The sequence below is a fragment of the Ammodytes marinus genome (genome assembly GCF_949987685.1).
Source record: "Ammodytes marinus genome assembly, chromosome: 13".
NCBI lineage: Eukaryota > Metazoa > Chordata > Actinopteri > Uranoscopiformes > Ammodytidae > Ammodytes > Ammodytes marinus.
Genome location: NC_137217.1, coordinates 29,940,828 through 29,958,229, shown reverse-complemented (window position 1 = coordinate 29,958,229; position 17,402 = coordinate 29,940,828). Strand labels below are relative to the sequence as shown.

General features: G+C 39.7%; 1 protein-coding gene across 1 annotated transcript in view; it reads left to right on the top strand.

The window, feature by feature from the left end:
* smarcc1a (SWI/SNF related BAF chromatin remodeling complex subunit C1a) overlaps positions 1-17,402 on the top strand; it is a 31,506-nt gene that overhangs the window by 8,693 nt on the left and 5,411 nt on the right. Inside the window, exons 10-25 of the mRNA XM_080039661.1 lie at positions 967-1,088; positions 1,997-2,127; positions 2,831-2,890; positions 3,029-3,066; positions 3,657-3,778; positions 4,406-4,477; positions 4,627-4,740; positions 5,488-5,665; positions 6,228-6,335; positions 6,918-6,977; positions 7,718-7,976; positions 8,703-8,864; positions 11,522-11,577; positions 13,439-13,592; positions 14,488-14,666; positions 15,267-15,405. Coding sequence (XP_079895787.1) covers positions 967-1,088; positions 1,997-2,127; positions 2,831-2,890; positions 3,029-3,066; positions 3,657-3,778; positions 4,406-4,477; positions 4,627-4,740; positions 5,488-5,665; positions 6,228-6,335; positions 6,918-6,977; positions 7,718-7,976; positions 8,703-8,864; positions 11,522-11,577; positions 13,439-13,592; positions 14,488-14,666; positions 15,267-15,405 — 1,954 coding nt within the window. The remainder of the gene's footprint in view (positions 1-966; positions 1,089-1,996; positions 2,128-2,830; positions 2,891-3,028; positions 3,067-3,656; positions 3,779-4,405; positions 4,478-4,626; positions 4,741-5,487; positions 5,666-6,227; positions 6,336-6,917; positions 6,978-7,717; positions 7,977-8,702; positions 8,865-11,521; positions 11,578-13,438; positions 13,593-14,487; positions 14,667-15,266; positions 15,406-17,402) is intronic.

Genomic DNA, 17,402 nt, shown 5'->3' with positions numbered 1-17,402 from the left:
AGATAAAAAAGAAAGAGGACATTAGTTTTAGTGAAAAAATACACTCTTTTAGCCTGTATCTCCTGGTCTCGGCATATTCTCTGACCCCTCATGTTTTCAGCTAATGGTTAAAGGGACACTGTGTAACATTTTAAGTAATTTATTAGCTAAAATCAATATCCTCATTCATAAATATGTCCTTATTGGTGTAAAATAACCTCTGCCAATAATCTGAATTATCCTCCTGAGCGGAGAATTACAAATATTAATATTACATTTTGTACATTGAGCAGGCAAGTCTTATGGAGGCATCCATGTTTTTGGAATGTCATCAGGTGCATTGTTTAGAATTGTTCTTGTCCTTGAAGGCCATTGTATCTTCTGTTATTATTCGAAGGGGTGGGGTTACCCAGGGAGCGTTGCATTCTAAAACTTTCTTGATGATGTCATATTACACAGTGCCCCTTTAAGGAGTTATTTTTAAAACAAGCAGAAAAATAAATCACTGTTGTTGATAATTCATGGCAGAAACATTCTTTCACCAAAATGCACAAATCAAGAAGTTAAAAGAGAAGCCATTTTATTTTTATTTTATTTATTTGTTTATTTGACAGGGACAATGCATATTAATAAACATTTCTGTCAATATGCCAGATTTAGCCAGAAGGGTTAGTTTCCATCTGCAGTCCTTGGCCAGGTGTAACAATAGGCTCCCTAAAAAGCAAATAACAGGAAGTTAAAAAAAAAAATACATATATAAGCATTAGATAAAACATTATTTTTGAGCTAGTCTAGTTAACAGGAACCCTCCACCTCTCCTCCACCTCCACCGCACCCCCCTCCCCCTCTCTGTTGTCCTTGTCCCCTCCGCTTCCCCTCCTTGTGTGTGCAACCGTTCCATCCTCTCATTCTGCTGCTCTCTCTCTCTTTCTCTCTCATCCTCCATCCCTCGTTCTCTCCATCCATCCGGGGGTTTTATCTGATCAGTCTTCCTCCCGTACGCCCGATCGCAAGGAGCGCAAGGCCAACTCCGCCGGCAAGAAGAGGAGGCGCTCGCCATCCCCGCCAAGCACCCCCGCCGAGTCCCGCAAGAAGGGGGGAAAGAAGGGGTGAGCAGGGCTGGGTTTAATGGCCACCGTTTAGATAGTTAGTTAGTTAGTTAGATTTCATGATTTTTGATATGGACGAAAGATGCATTCTTTAAGTGTTTTAAGTCAGAGGTAAGAGCACGTAAAGTTGTATAAGAAAAGAGAGATTGGAAAAAATGTGCACGTGAGCTTGGAAATCAAAATCTTTGAATGATGATTTTTTTTCTACAGGGGGAGGAGGACAGGTTTTGATAGCCAATTTATTTAGTTAGATTTTATGATTTTTGATATGGACATAACAATTACAATGGACGAACCAGATGCATTGTTTAAGTGTTTTAAGTCACGCAAGAAGGGGTGAGGAGGGCTGGGTTTAATAGCCACCTTTTTATATGGCCAGAGGTAGAGCACGTTAAGTTGTAATAGAAAAGAGACATTAAATTGATATTTTGCAGCTCTGTGCAAGTGAGCTGAAAAATCCTTGAACGATTTTGGATTTTATGGCAATATACAATATAGAATCTGAACAAAATTGTTTATTTATTATGTCCACAAAGATATTTCTGCACTGAAACCTTCAAATCCACCATATTCCTTAAATGAAATGAGACTTATTTTGAGCTTGTAGATATTTTAAGGTGTTCCTAAAATATAGTGTCATAGTTGGAATGTCATCAGGTGCATTGTTTAAAATTTAGAATTGTTCTTGTCCTTGAAGGCCACTGTAGCTTCTGTTATTATTCAAAAGGGTTGGGGTTACCCAGGGAGCGTTGCATTCTAGAACTTTCTAGAACTTACTTGATGATGTCATATTACACAGTGCACCTTAAAAAAAAAAAAAAAAAAATGTAATAAACAGAGCTTTAAAAAAAAATTAGATTTACAGTAACTATTTCACTGAGGTGTGTCTGTTGTGTGTGTGGTGTCAGGAACCCGGGGTCTCACTGGAAGCGCCGCGGCCACCGAGGGGAGGAGGAAGACACAGAGGAGGACATGACTAAAGACATGGACGACTCATCAGCTGGAGCCAGTATGGAGGAGGGCAGCGTGTCCAAGAACGGTAAGATTTGAACTGGACATTAGAGCTTTGAAATAACAGGGTTTCGGGGCGCTCCGGTGGCGTAGTGGATAGAGCGCGTACCATATTGGCTCCGGGCCTTCGTTGCAGTGGTCGCGGGTTCATATCCGACCCGTGGACCTTTACTGCAGGTCATCCCCCCTCTCTCTGTCTGTCTCCCCATTTCAACTATGTACTGTCTAATAAAGCTTGAAAATGCCTACAACGTACGTACACATACACACCCACACGCTCTCACACACACACACACACACACCATGTTGCAGCCAGTTCAGCCTGAGGATTATCAAGCGGAGATGAACAGAGCTGTGTATTCTTTTCAAAGATTCAACCAAACACACAATCCTGACTAAAAATACTGTTTTTCTACAAAGTCCCATTTGGGATGTCCCACTTTTACCACAAAAAAAATCCCCTAACACACACACGCACGCAGACACAGACAGACACACACACACACAAACAAACACACACGATGACACAAAGATCTTGTGAGCTCCAGAAAAAAACACACACAAACTCCTTTGCACTCTTATCTTTTTATAGTGCAATTTACAGTTTTATAGTTTATCTTATCTATGTCCACAGCTGAATTAAACAGTGTTTGAATGTATGTATTTCTCCCAGCAGTTTTCAGCTGTCTACTTATCTCATTCCGCTTTCTCTCTTTTTTTCTCTCTTTCAGCAAACTCAAAGAAAGACAACGAGAGCACCCCGGTGAAGGGAGGGACTCTGGCTGACTTGGGTACATATCTATTACTGATCTGATATCCTTAGTTCTGTATAAATAACTTTAATAAATTCAAGTCTTAATACATATTTTAACAACTTTCAAATATGAATATCTGTTCTCCAAACTAAAATGTGTTGTGTTTTATTCCAGATGATGTGGAGGATGACTCTGTGCTGTCTGGTGGAAAGGTAAATAATCCATTATGACTCAAACTTTACAGTATAATTTAGTTCCCTCCAATTCTCTCCCCATTATTTAATAATCAAAATAATACATTTTATTTGAAAAGCAATATTCAATCAATCAGCTTTATTGATGAGACTTAAGGTACATTTCAAAAATACATGCAACCCACATACAAGTTGAAAAAGACAATCATACCAATGTTTCCACATAGGTGACTGCTAACATTGTTAAAAAAAGTGTGGGGGCGCCCTTAGCTCAGTTGGTAGGGCGTCTCCCCCATGGGCCTCGGCCAGCAGCGGATCCGGGTTCGATTCCAGCCCGCGGTCGTTCTCTGCATGTCACTCCCCTCTCTGCCCCATTTCAACTCTGTCTCTACACTATCAATAAAAAGCATAAAAATGCCAAAAAAAATATCTTAAAAAAAAGTGTTACACAATAGAAAATTAAAGTAAAAACAGGAGCAAAAAAAATAAATAAAAAAAACCCTGTCTTCACCATACTAACCTGTGTGTGTGTGTGTGTGTGTGTGTGTGTGTGTGTGTGTGTGTGTGTGTGTGTGTGTGTGTGTGTGTGTGTGTGTTTCTCTTTTTAGGATGACGAGGAACAGGGCAAGACTGAAATCAACCGACTGATTGACGCGAGCGAGGACAACGTGACTGAACAGACTCACCACATCATCATCCCGAGCTACGGAACCTGGTTCGACTACAACTGGTAAGAGCCGGGGAATGAGGGAGGGTACACTAGTGCTCTGTTCAAAAAGCCCTACTAACGTCCTACTCGCACTAAAAGCCCTAGTAAATTCCTACTCATACTCATTTTGACGTCACGGTTGTATATGTGAGTTTGTGTAGGCAAGAAATGCCGGATGAGTACTAACTTCCGGGAAGATTTTGTGTTTGGATCCATAGGTTACTTTTTCTGCTCAACCGCCCCACAATGCATTGCTTCTTTTCAAACGGCATGGAAGGTTTTTTAGATTTATCGATGGTTTAACAAAAACGTTTGATTTCCTATGGCGATTATTATTTTTGAGGGAGGGTACGCTAGGATTACTACACACATGTTTTTCAGATGTTGATTTTTGTTTGACTGTTGTCGTGACGTAATGTCTGCCACAAATAATATATGTATGTGTGTGACTTAAGTGTACCAAGGCATTTGATAACATTGCAATAGCTTTTATTTAAATAAGTTAACTGTAACTTACTTATTTTCAAATGAAGACATGAGATGAGAGGATTCACTATAATTCAACATGTTTTTCATTTAAAATAGATTCTTGTAAAACACAAACTTTTGATTTCTCATGGCGATTATTATTTTTCTTCCCCCTGCTAGCATCCATGAGATAGAGAGAAGAGCCCTGCCTGAGTTCTTCAACGGAAAGAACAAGTCCAAAACTCCAGAGATGTGAGTTCACACACACACACACACACACACACACACACACACACTCTCTCTCTTTTACACATAATAAACCACCTAACTCATTTAAATTTGTAATTTTTAGCAGTTTTTCTAATCTATTTTTTGGGTTTTCCTCCTCCACTCTCCATCAGATTCCTGGCGTACCGTAACTTCATGATCGACACCTATCGGCTGAACCCGCAGGAGTATCTGACCTCCACCTCCTGCCGCAGGAACCTGACCGGAGACGTCTGCGCCATCATGAGGTCAGACAAGTCCCACGCCAAGAATTTTTATATTATGGCTCTTCACTCTGCCTTCTAATGTGGCCTTTGAATTTAATTTAATTGAATTGAATTAAATTGAATTGAAAATGTTTTTATTTCGAACAAGTAAATAATAAAAAGTAAAAAAGCAATAATAAACAATAAAATAAATGAAACAAGTGGTGAAACAGTTACAATAAATTAATATTTACACACAATGAAAACCACGAATGAAAATAAACTGTCTTACACTTGCTTTACCTGTTCGAAAAGGGGTGAGAAGAAGAAATCTTGAGCCTTAGGCCTTTGAGGATCTATATAAAAAAAAATACAATCTGATGTCAGACAGAATATCTTATGAGCTAATCATGTTGAGGCATAACTCGACCTTTAGCTTGAATGGAATATGGAATGTTCTCCAGCCAATCAGAATAGAGTATTCACACAGACTATGGTATAAAAGCAGATTTTTTTTTGAGGTGATTAAATGTAGTTTAATGGGTTGGACTAAAACTGCAACACAGCTACAACATCTAAATAGGTCAGTTAGTAATATGTGACATACTGGTAAACCCGTTTAGTTTTAAAAACTCAAAAGATAATCATTGAAATATGTAATGTCCAGGTAGTCCAGTAGTCTACAAAAAATATTATTGATAAATTAATTATAGTAAATAAATCAGAAAAATGCTCATACAACAAGAAGTAGTTAGCAACATATTAAATGCCAATGCTGTCTGTGTGTAGGGTCCATGCGTTCTTGGAGCAGTGGGGTTTGGTGAACTACCAGGTTGACTCAGAGAGCCGCCCGCTGCCCATGGGCCCCCCACCCACTCCCCACTTCACCGTGCTGGCTGACACACCCTCCGGACTCATGCCCCTCAACCACAGACCCCCGCCGGTAAGGCCGACGGGGCAAGACAGAGTGAGTGACCCAGCACGTTTATATACAATAAAGAAATACTGATTGATCTGTTTGCATTTGAACCTTGATTTTTAAAGTAGCTACAAGGAACTTTTAAATATTTCTGAAACAGTCGGGGGGCGCCCTTAGCTCAGTTGGTAGGGCGTCCCCCCCATGGGCCTCGGCCAGCAGCGGACCCGGGTTTGATTCCAGCCCGCGGTCGTTCTCTGCATGTCACTCCCCTCTCTGCCCCATTTCAACTCTGTCTCTACACTATCAATAAAAGCATAAAAATGCCCAAAAAATATCTTAAAAAAATAAAAAATAAAATGGAAATGCTCTTTAAAAAAAAAAAATAATATTTCTGAAACAGTCAATTTTAATAAATTAGATGTAACAGCAAACGAGACCATCAGTGCAAAGAACGTTTTTTTTTTTTTTAAAGAGTTTTTTTTAAAGGGGGTGCAAGAATTAACACAGTTCCTCGTAGCTACTTTTAAAACACAAAAGGACAAAACATTCAATTCTATTTCTTAGTGTAAACAGTGTTCATGTGATAAAGTGCTGTGTATCGTCCGTCTAGATTCCTCCTCCACAAATGCCAAACTTTGCCGAGAAATGCAAAGACAAGAACATCGACCTGCAGAACTTTGGGCTTCGCGCCGACCTCTACAACAAGAAAAACCTCAAGGTCAGAACACAACTCTCTTACAAAACCTCTAATATTTCTCTCTCACTGCTGCTGTTATGATTTATACAGGTTTCTAAAATGGTGATAAGCATTTAAAATAGCCTGTAAAAGAGTTACACCATCTGTTTTCACTCATATCGGAGGCCATAGACAAAAAAATACTGTTAATACACTTTCCTACCTTTTTTTTATGTGATTTTTTTTTTTTTTCAAATTTATTTTCATGGAATGCTCTGCAGAACAACTTAAAAATTACTTCTCTTCCTACTTTTGGTTTATTTAAAACCTATGATTTCTGAATTTTACACATCTGACAGTCACTGTTTTAGCTGAATTCATTGTTCATTTAGTTCATCTTATTTTATTCTTGCTCTTTTTTTTGTATTTTATACCTTTATTTAAATGAATACATATTCATTTTCATCCTATTTTATTTCTGTTTTCTCTGTTCATTATATGTTATCCTTGTGATTGTGTTTGTTGTGTATGCTCGTCGTCACTGTAAATGAAGGAAACCAGTGTCTTTTGAGTGAAAATAAAGGTGATTGATTGATATGATAATTTGTTGTCTGTTCCCTACAGGGTAAAGTGGTCAACTCCACCAGGGATTGGACCGAGCAGGAGACTCTGCTGTTACTGGAGGTGAGTTTCACGGGACATTTGAGGGGAAAGAAACCTGGTAAAATACTCTTAATAGTTTAGGAATATGTTTTGGCTGCTAAGCAACACAAAAACCTGTTCTCCTTCCTCCAACTGACTGTCATAACTGCTGATGGAAACATTTGATAGCTATCGCAGGTGTTGCATGTCGTTTATCTTGAACCTCTGTCCCCATATCACCTCTCTCTTCATACCTTTCAGACCTGTTTTTGCGTCTATCTCAGTACTTTTCCCATATTTTTGCATAATTTTTCATCAGCCCATAAATATGTTTTTGTCAAGGCCCACTCCTCTTTCTCTTCTTCCGATATTTTACTTTTTAAGTTCACTTATCCTCTCTCACTCCAGCCTGAAAACTTCCACCCTCCAACCTGTAATCTGTCTTGCCGTCCTCCCACTCTGCAGCTGCTTTTATAATCCTGCATACCTCTGAGTACTCTATAAAATATTCTGCTTAAGACTTGTATATTCACTGATATTTGGCTTGACATCGGTATCGGCCCATTGGCAAAAAAAAAGTAACATCAAACATTTTATGTATATTTTATGGTTCAATACTTTTTATGAAAAAATGTATATGTTTAACTGGCATAGAAGACAACCAACAAAAAACTTTGGTATCGACATTGGCCAAATTTAAAATCCAACACATTCGTGGCGGTTGCCAAATTTGCCAAATTCTGAACATCCTTAATATATTCGCTTTCCCACCTTTTTTACAGGCGCTGGAGATGTTCAAAGACGACTGGAACAAAGTGTCGGAGCACATCGGTTCGCGCACCCAGGACGAGTGTATCCTTCACTTCCTGCGTCTGCCCATCGAGGACCCGTACATGGAGAACACCGAGTCGTCCCTGGGCCCGTTGGCCTACCAGCCCATCCCCTTCAGTCAGTCTGGAAACCCCGTCATGAGCACCGTGGCTTTCCTGGCCTCAGTGGTCGACCCCAGGGTGGCTTCTGCTGCAGCCAGGGCAGCACTGGGTAAGAACTGGAGGGGATTTAATTGAAAGTGGGATTATTTCGAACAAATTGAGATGAAAAAAAAATATATATATATTAAAGAAAATGTTGAAACAACTGGACATACATACCAATGAAGTTATATTTACAAACTGCAAAGGAAAATAAACTGTCTACTAGGGCCCTAGGTAAGAACTGAAGGGAAGGAAAATGAAACTGCGGCGTATTTTATACCTTTTTGCCAGGGATTAGCCGCATCCATCAAGGCTTTTGAACTTTTTGTGTTTAGGGCTGTTTTGTTGCAGTATCATCTCTTTAAAATCTGTTTAATAAGTTCTGCAAATGAGAGATATAGGATCCTATAGACTAAGTATAACTATTATTAAAGCCTTTTCTCACAATAAATACATCTGTAGCATATGCAATACTCGTGTAAATGCAATTGTAACAAGGGGTAGAAAGAAACAGGAACTGAAGTTAAGATAGTTAAGGTCTCCAGTCCAAACAGGAAAAATCTGTTAGATTTGTATAAGATGGTAAAAGGTTTAAAAAAGCAAGTTAAGTTTTATTAAATGTATTCTTATAATAATATAATATAATATACAGTATTGGATGTCTGTTTTAAAAATAGACTTATTATTTAACAATTAATAATTAATTAATAATTAAATTCCCTTTTGCTGAAATAGTATCAAATCAATGTAAGTTTTTAACCGTAAACTAACTCCTGTCCCCCCGGTTGTGCAGAGGAGTTCTCTCGTGTGCGCGAGGAGGTCCCGGCTGAGCTGGTGGAGGCCCATGTGAAGAAGGTGCAGGAGGCGGCCCGCAGCACGGGGAAGGTGGACCCCGCCTTCGGCCTGGAGAGCAGCGGCATCGCAGGCACCGCGCCGGAGGAGCCCGAGAAGACCGGTGAGAGACGTGAGGACAACATTATATTACTATCTAGCCGATGAACTATTCCAATAAGTGCATTTCAAAGTCAAGTCAGCTTTATTTGTCCATTTCAAAATGTGTGCCAGAGATGCAGAGGAATCGAAATAGCGTTTTTCTCCGACCCACGTCGTAATGAGAACAAAGGATGAAATTAGGTCAATAAGATGAGTAATATTCACAATAAGTACATTCTAAATAGTGCCTCATTCAACAATGAGGGTACGGACATGGAAAAGTGAGACTCAAATGATTTTTAAAAAATGAATTTAGAACGTTAGCTTCAAATTGGTCCAAATTAGGGCTGTCAAGTGATTAAAAAAATTAATCTAATTAATTACAGGCTCTGTGATTAATTAATCTAAATTAATCGCATACTTTTATGACACATTTATACCTGTTTATAAACAGCTGTATAGCCTGCTACAGTTTGTTTCTCTCTCTCTCTCTCTCTCTCTCTCTCTCTCTCTCTGTCTCTCTCTCTCGTAACTTCTGTGTTAATTTTCCTGTGATTAATTAATCGAAATTAACTCGTTAATTTGACAGCCCTAGTCCAAATACAACATGCTACATGTACGTGTATTTGTAAAGCGGTGTAGAAACCGGAACTCAAGTCGCTGGTTGAGGAGCCAGAGAAGAGAGAGACGTGAGGAACATTATATTACATTTAGCTGACGATTCTAAACAAAGCATATTCGAATAAGTGCAACTGGGGCAACTGTGGCTCAGGTGGTAGAGCTGGCTGGCTACAAATAAGCCAAAACTGCAACGTGCTACATATATGTGCAACTTGTAAGTGCGGTTGTAACGAGGGGTAGGGGTAGTCGCTGGTTAAGATGACAGGAAAAATCAGTTGTACATGTTTTAAAAGGTGTAAAATAGCAGGACTTTTTTTTGGAAGGGAAAAGTGATTTGGTCTTCAATTCTAAATATTGTCTTAGACCCAATAGAATGTGATCTTATTCAAGGTTGGTAGTTTTTGTTTGACATGTGCAGCCACTGGAGGGCAGCAGATAGCAGCAGCGTGCGTGTGTGCGTGCGTGCGTGCGCGTGCGTGTGTGTGTGTGTGTGTGTGTGTGTGTGTGTGTGTGTGTGTGTGTGTGTGTGTGTGTGTGTGTGTGTGTGTGTGTGTGTGTGGAGATATGTTAATGTCACCAGAGGAGTTGACAGCATCACTTCGCATCAAAAAGTGATGGCCTTTCTGCACCTGAATATCAGATCGAGATGATGAGTTTGCCTTGGCATTTAAAAGCCATACACGTGTCAGTTTTTATCAGCAGGTGGTTGAGCAATACAGGAATATTGATGTGCGTTTTTCTCTGTGTGTGTGTGGATTAAAGCAACAGTGGCAGATGGGGCAGGGGAATGTTAGCGGAGAGGGGGGGGGGGGGGGGTTGTTAGCGGAAAACTGGGTCATCACACTTTATCATATGCTGATCGTTCTCTCTATTATGCTCTTTGCTTTCTTGAAAATATTTCTCTCTCTCTCTCTCTCTCTCTCTCCCCCCCCTCTCTCTCCCCCCTTTTCACTTTAGCTTACAATCATCCTCACACACTCTCGCTGTCCCACACGATAACCAATCATTTGTTGTACTTAAATAAATGCCCATCCTGAGCCCACCACATTTGTAATCGATAGGTTTTTACAGCCCGAAGCACTCGACCGACACACACATCCACAAAATCAATTCTCAAACCTTTAACACGCGCCCAAGAAGTGCACCCGGGACATGGTTTTAACACTCAACCGTACACACTAGGTCGCGTGTGTGTGTGTGTGAGATCATTAGCACACACTCACACATGACCACTCACTTCCAACTCTTCCCCGTGGGCCTGTAAACTCAAAATGCTTTTGACCCTAATTTCCTGTCCTAGGTGTATTCCCTCAACACTAGTATTTGAACGTGTTTGCTTCCGTGAACCTTTTTAAATGCATTTTAAAATTCAAACAGGATGACACATCAATGCTGATTCGTTATCTTGCAGTTGTATCACACGTCTAAAATGTATCGGATCTTTTCTGAAATTTTTGTGTGTGCTTCTGAATACATTGATGGGACCTCACCCTCTTTACTTGCGTGTTTTTCTTGGCTTTAGCAGCATTTGGACCATAAGAATTCAGTGTAAAGTGCTAAAGTAGCTAAGTGCTAAGGTTGTATAAGTGCTAGTGTTATTGTACATCGCCCTATTGCACGTGAGTAGTTCAACTGCAGTTCATAGCTGAATAAATGGTTGCAAGGATAATTTTAGTTTTCAACACAACTATCTTAAACTTTCTTCAGTTTAAAGACCTACTTCACCGGTGGGAATATGAAGGTGTATTGAACTCTGAGATCCTATGTAGTATAAATGTGCAAACATTTTAGAAATCGGTCCCATCCTAGCCTGAGAATAGGCAGAAAGAGTCTCACTGTCTAACCCTACATTTTACCATGCGTGACATCACACACGGTAAAATGTAGGGTTAGGATTAACAGGACAACTGGGCCACGGGAAGACTGGGGGCAGAAAAACCTAATTAATTTTATTATAATAGCGATTTTATAATGATAGAACGCCGGTTCCGTATGGGTGAAGTATTCCTTTAAGTTCGCAGCATGATGCTCATTTCTCCACCACACTTTGTCTTTCAGAAACTCCAGAGGCAGAAAAGATGGACACCGACACAGACTCCCAGCAGGCCGATAAGGTAAAATCATGCTCATATATTTTATTTTATTTTATTTTGTTACCTTCATTTACCCAGGTTTAGGGATTGGGAAACGCCCACCGGCTTAATGTTAAGGCATTGTGGATTTTAAAACGTTCACTTTGTCCCTTTATTCACCCAGGTTTAGCACCATTGAGATTGAAAATGTATTTTTCAAGGGACACCTGACCTAGCCAAGACAGTTAACAACAACTGTTAAACATTAAAGGCCTACTTCACCGGTGGGAATATGAAGGTGTATTGAATTCTGAGATCCTATGTACTACTGTCTAACCCTACATTTCTCTTACTGTGACATCACAGTGAGAGAAATGTAGGGTTAGACAGTGAGACCATAAAACACTCTATCTGCCTTTTCTCAGGCTAGGATGAACCAATTTTTAAAAAAAATGCACATTTATACTACATAGGATCTCAGAATTCAATACACCTTCATATTCCCACCGGTGAAGTAGGTCTTTAACATTCAATACAATGAACAAAATACATTACAGTAATGAAACGGATTTAGTCTGAATAAAATGATATATCTAAAAGTAAAGTAGTGACAAGTTTGGTTTCTCATTCCAGGTCTTTTTAAAAGTTGAGGCAAACAATTTTTTTCCCCCTTTCTCTCTACCACTTGGTTTTCCACCCATCTACACTTAAAGGCCTACTTCACCGGTTGGAATATGAAGGTGTATTGAACTCGGAGATCCTATTTAGTATAAATGTGCAAAAAAAAAAAAAATCGGATCATCTTAGCCTGAGAAAAGGCAGAAAGAGTGTTTTATGGTCTCACGGTCTAACCCTACAGTTTCCTTCTTGTGACATCACAGTAAGGGTTTGGATTAACAGGACAGCTGGGCCAAGGGAAGACTGATGGAAGAAAAATCTCATTCATTATATTATGATAGTTATTTTATAATGATAGAACACTGGTTCCGTATGGGTGAAGTATTCCTTTAGTGTCTGTTGATTGGGAAATGCCCACTGGCTAAATGTAATGGCATTGTTGATTTTTTAACGTTAACTTGTTGGTTAGTGGCTTCTTCATTAGCAACCCATTAAGCATCAGACACTTTGTCCAAATCACAGCCACCGTTCCCAAAAAGTGGATAGTGTCACGGTACAAGTCATTATTCAATACGCCCCGAGCATTTGACTCTTCACGTTGAATGCTTACAGACAGACACATTAACCTGTTGCTGCTATTTAATGCTTTAGAATTACTTTTTTGTCTGTGTTTTACAACTTAAAGGGCCGGTTTCGCAGACATGGATTAAGCATAGTTCTGGACTAAATTGTACCTTCAATGGACAATCTCCATTCAAAATTCCATTTAGTCCAGGACTAGGCTTAATTCATGTCTGTGAAACTGGCCCAAAATGTTCTTGCTTAGTTAGATTGAAACACTTGTTGTCTAAATCGGTGAATATCTCTCCTACGATCCGCTACCTGTCCGTACTGTACAGCGCCGAATAAAAATCCAATGTTAAAGCATAGCCTAGGCTCTGTAAACTGGTATGAACACAAAAGGGCCAACTGTAGCTTGAAACATGCCCGTTTATAGAGCCTAGGCTGTGTTTAAACCCATATTTTTTTTAAAGGGCCACACGCACACATTGCAGACAGGTATCGGATCATGAGGAGATATTCACTGATTTTGACAACGTGATTTTAACAAAAAGCGTTCTCAAGAATCGCTGACTAAACCTTTTTAAAGTCAGACTTGTATCATACAGAAGGCCTTTCATCCCATTGCATTGACACTCATCATTGTGTGTGTGTGTGTGTGTGTGTGTGTGTGTGTGTGTGTGTGTGTGTCTGTCTGTGTGTGTCTGTGTCCTTATTCCTTCAGGCGGAGTTGAAGGACGAGGCCGAGAAACCCAGTGAATCTGCAGAGAAGAGCGATAAGACGGAAGCCGCAGACAAGGTGAAGAAAGAGGGAGCCGAGCCGTCGGAGCGCGAGGAGGAAAACGAAGAGGACGCAGAGGCAAAGACCAGTCCAGCAGGTAAAAGCCAAGATACGAGAGAGTGCATGCTGCAGACACACACACACACACACACACACACACACACAGAGTCCAGCAGATAACACTGACATTCAGCAGCAAAAACAGGAAAATATTAGCCTGCCACCGCCCGCCTACCTACTTCTGCTCAATTTTCATTTCTCTTCAGCAGTCAGTCTGTGTCCGCAGTATATTCGCGGGTTTGGTCAGGTAGATTTCTACCGGTCCAATCAGCGAACAGAGGGAGTGGCTGAGAACAATGACGTTGAGGTCGTGCGCCAGTTTCAGTTGTAGTCAGAAGCCGGCGCATGACATACGTCACGACCAAACGTTACGCGATTGGTTGGCAGATCCAGAGTAGCATTGGGCAGATCCAATAGTTTTAAACCTTAACAGACACCTTTCTTCAAGTGAGTTTACATTTGTTAATTGATCGATTCCAGACCTTCTGTATAAATGAAATGAAGTAAGATGGTCTGGTGGGGCCAGGCTAGGAAAATGTCCCACAAACTAGAACATTATGAAATATCGGTCAGCAAGCTGATATCGTCAAATTGCCTGTTATGTCCGACCATCAGTCTGCAACCCGAAGATATAATAATAATTTACTGCCACTAGGAAACCTTTTGCACTTTTGCTTTTAAAAAAAATCACTCAACCGGTAATTGACTTTCTTTGTGGATCCACTCAATAATTAACGGACTACCGGTAATTGTAGTTGTTGTATACGAGTACACCTTCGGGGTTTAGCTACTGATTGCTAAGAAAGTAAAAAAAAAATGTTTGTGGAACTTTGTCCAATTTGCAAACTTTAACAAAAACAAATAAAGGCAAGCAGCGTTATAATCACGCTATAAACAACAAAAACTTTAATTTAAACGTATTTGTCTATCAGATAAGGACAAGGAGGAGTCTATGGAGACGTCCAGCTCGGAGCAGGAGAAGGAGAAAGAGGAGAAAGCCGTGACGGAGGAGGAGGAGGACAAGAGGAAGAAGCTGGAGCACGACATCGGAGAGGGAAACATCGCCACGGCCGCCGCCGCTGCTCTGGCGTCTGCTGCCACGAAGGCCAAGGTGAGACGGGCACTCAACCACAGCCAACACACTCATCCCAATAGTCATTTAAAAAAAAATTATATTAAATGTATTTTTTCGAACGATTAAAAAAATACATTTAAATAACAAAGAATTCAAAAGCCAATTTCAACATAACGATATCCCTTAACTAAACACACACACACACACACACTCATTACAGAAAGGCTCATTATCCAGTGGTGGCCATTTTGAAAACTTCGCTCCAAGTTATTGATTTGAACCTGTAAAGATCGTGTGTTATGTTCTCGCTAGAGACAAGAATGCAAAAGGTGCTACGCAAAAAAAAAAAAATTCTTCACTGGATATCTCTCATTCTGCTATCATTTCTCTTATGTGTACTAGATATGAAATGAATAGCACTTGGTGAAATGTGTTTGGAAAATGCACATTAACTCAAATTAAATCCAATTTCGACTCCAGAATAAGGTAAACTTCAGTGCATAATATCTTGAAGTTAGGAAGTTTTCACAGTATTCCACATGGGTCATATATAGTTTTTATATAAAGTCCTTTTGTTTTAAGTGCTATATAAATAAAAAAATGTGCTAACTTTCTCATTGACTTGCCTCTCGTCAGCACTTGGCGGCAGTGGAGGAGAGGAAGATCAAGTCTCTGGTTGCTCTGCTGGTGGAGACGCAGATGAAGAAGCTGGAGATCAAACTGCGGCACTTTGAGGAGCTGGAGACCATCATGGACCGCGAGAAGGAGGCCGTAAGTCACACACACAAGCTGCCTGGAATACTGCAAAAAGTGCATTCTATTCAGCATGATTTATTATTATATTTCTTTATGTTTTTATTGTCAACAACAGTCAATGTCTGCAAAAATCGAATGCACTTGATTTTTTTTTGGTAAAATATATATATATATAATTTTCAAGAGAGACATGTTATGAAACTGAAAAAGGCCGTAAGTAAAAAAAAAAAAAAAAAAAAAAACGCCAGTGATATATGCAAACAGTGCATTCGGTTCAGCATGATTTATTATATATTTTTAATTTTTTTATAACCTTTATTCAAATTCAATACTTCCCTTTTAGCTTTTAACAGGCCTGAACATGCACCGTCTCCTCTGTAAACAGCAACTGCAGTGTACAAATGTGCTGCACTCTAGTCCTGTTATTTACCGTAATATTGTGCTTTGATGCTTAAGCATTAAGATCAATTCAAATCAGCTTTATTGGCATGACGGTTCAAAGACGACAATATTGCCAAAGCTAGTTCAGCTGTTAAGAAAATCATAACGATCAATAAAACTGTATAAAATCAAAATACACTTGGAGAGGGAAAATTAGAATTAAAGTGTAAAAAAAAAACATAATAAGTTCAGCATGGTTTATTATATATTTTTTATGTTTTTAAAACCTTTATTCAAATTCAATACTTCCCTTTTTAAAGTCACCCAGCCCTGTCCTACTACTGTGGTTGCTAAATTGAAATAAGCATCCAGTAAATATTTGGAGTACATGTGCCAGTGTTTTAGAGGGAAGCCTAAACAAGTTGCTTCCCACATGTTCCAGAAGAGGAGGCACAGACTCACTTCTTTGTGAGCGAGCTAAGCTGCCAATAAAACATCTTCCAAAGAAAGCCGTCAAGTGGAACTGTTACCTGTCTCTACATCCAAATTAATAGTCGTGTGTGTGTGTGTGTGTGTGTGTGTGTGTGTGTGTGTGTGTGTGTCTCTGTGTCTCTGTGTCTCTGTGTGTGTGTGTGTGTGTGTGTGTGTGTGTGTGTGTCTCTGTGTCTCTGTGTCTGTGTGTGTGTGTGTGTCTCTGTGTGTGTGTGTGTGTGTGTGTGTCTCTCTGTCTCTCTGTCTGTCTCTGTGTGTGTGTGTCTCTCTCTCTCTCTGTCTCTGTGTGTGTGTGTGTGTGTCTCTCTCTGTGTGTGTGTGTGTGTGTCTCTCTGTCTCTGTGTCTCTCTTTCTCTGTGTGTCTCTCTGTCTGTGTGTGTGTGTGTGTGTCTGTGTGTCTCTCTCTATATGTGTGTGTCTCTCTGTGTGTGTGTGTGTTTTCCCGGGAGACGCCAGTGTGAGTGTAAAACTGTGTTGGAGGCCTCGGGAGCGTAGCCCAGTTTCACAGCTGTAAATAGTGCATGAAAAGAACTCAGGATTTTTTTTTTTTTTTTTTAAGAAGTTTGTTTTCGTCTTAAGAAAAGCTTATGTAAACCAAAGATCTCCACAGCACAGCAAAGAGACACAAGACAGTTTTAGCCTTTTTAACAGGCCTGAACATGCACCGTCTCCTCTGTAGACATGCAGACTGCTACTGAAGTGTACAAATGTGCAGCAGGCTTGTCTTATTATTTGCTATTATATAATGGTTTTATGCTAGTATTAAGATCAATTCAAATCAGCTTTATTGGCATGACTGTTCAAAGACGACAATATTGACAAGGCTATTTCAACTGTTTAAAAAAAAGCATAACAATCAATTTAATTGTATAAAATGCAAATACACCCTGACTGTTTGAGAGAAAAAAGCGTAATAAGTAAGCTATAGTACTGAATAAAAGTATAGTAGTATAATTCTGGTGTTATTAAGATCCCTGTTTTGGCTATACAAAGTGGCAGTAACTCCCAAATGACTCAAAAAAAAAAAAAACCCACTTAATCCTAGTTAAATCTAGCTCTCACGATACTTTTATCCATTTTCTGAGCTATCCACCTCAAGAGTCTCCCGTTAGAAAAACCGTTGACAGTAAGGGTCTGTGTTTT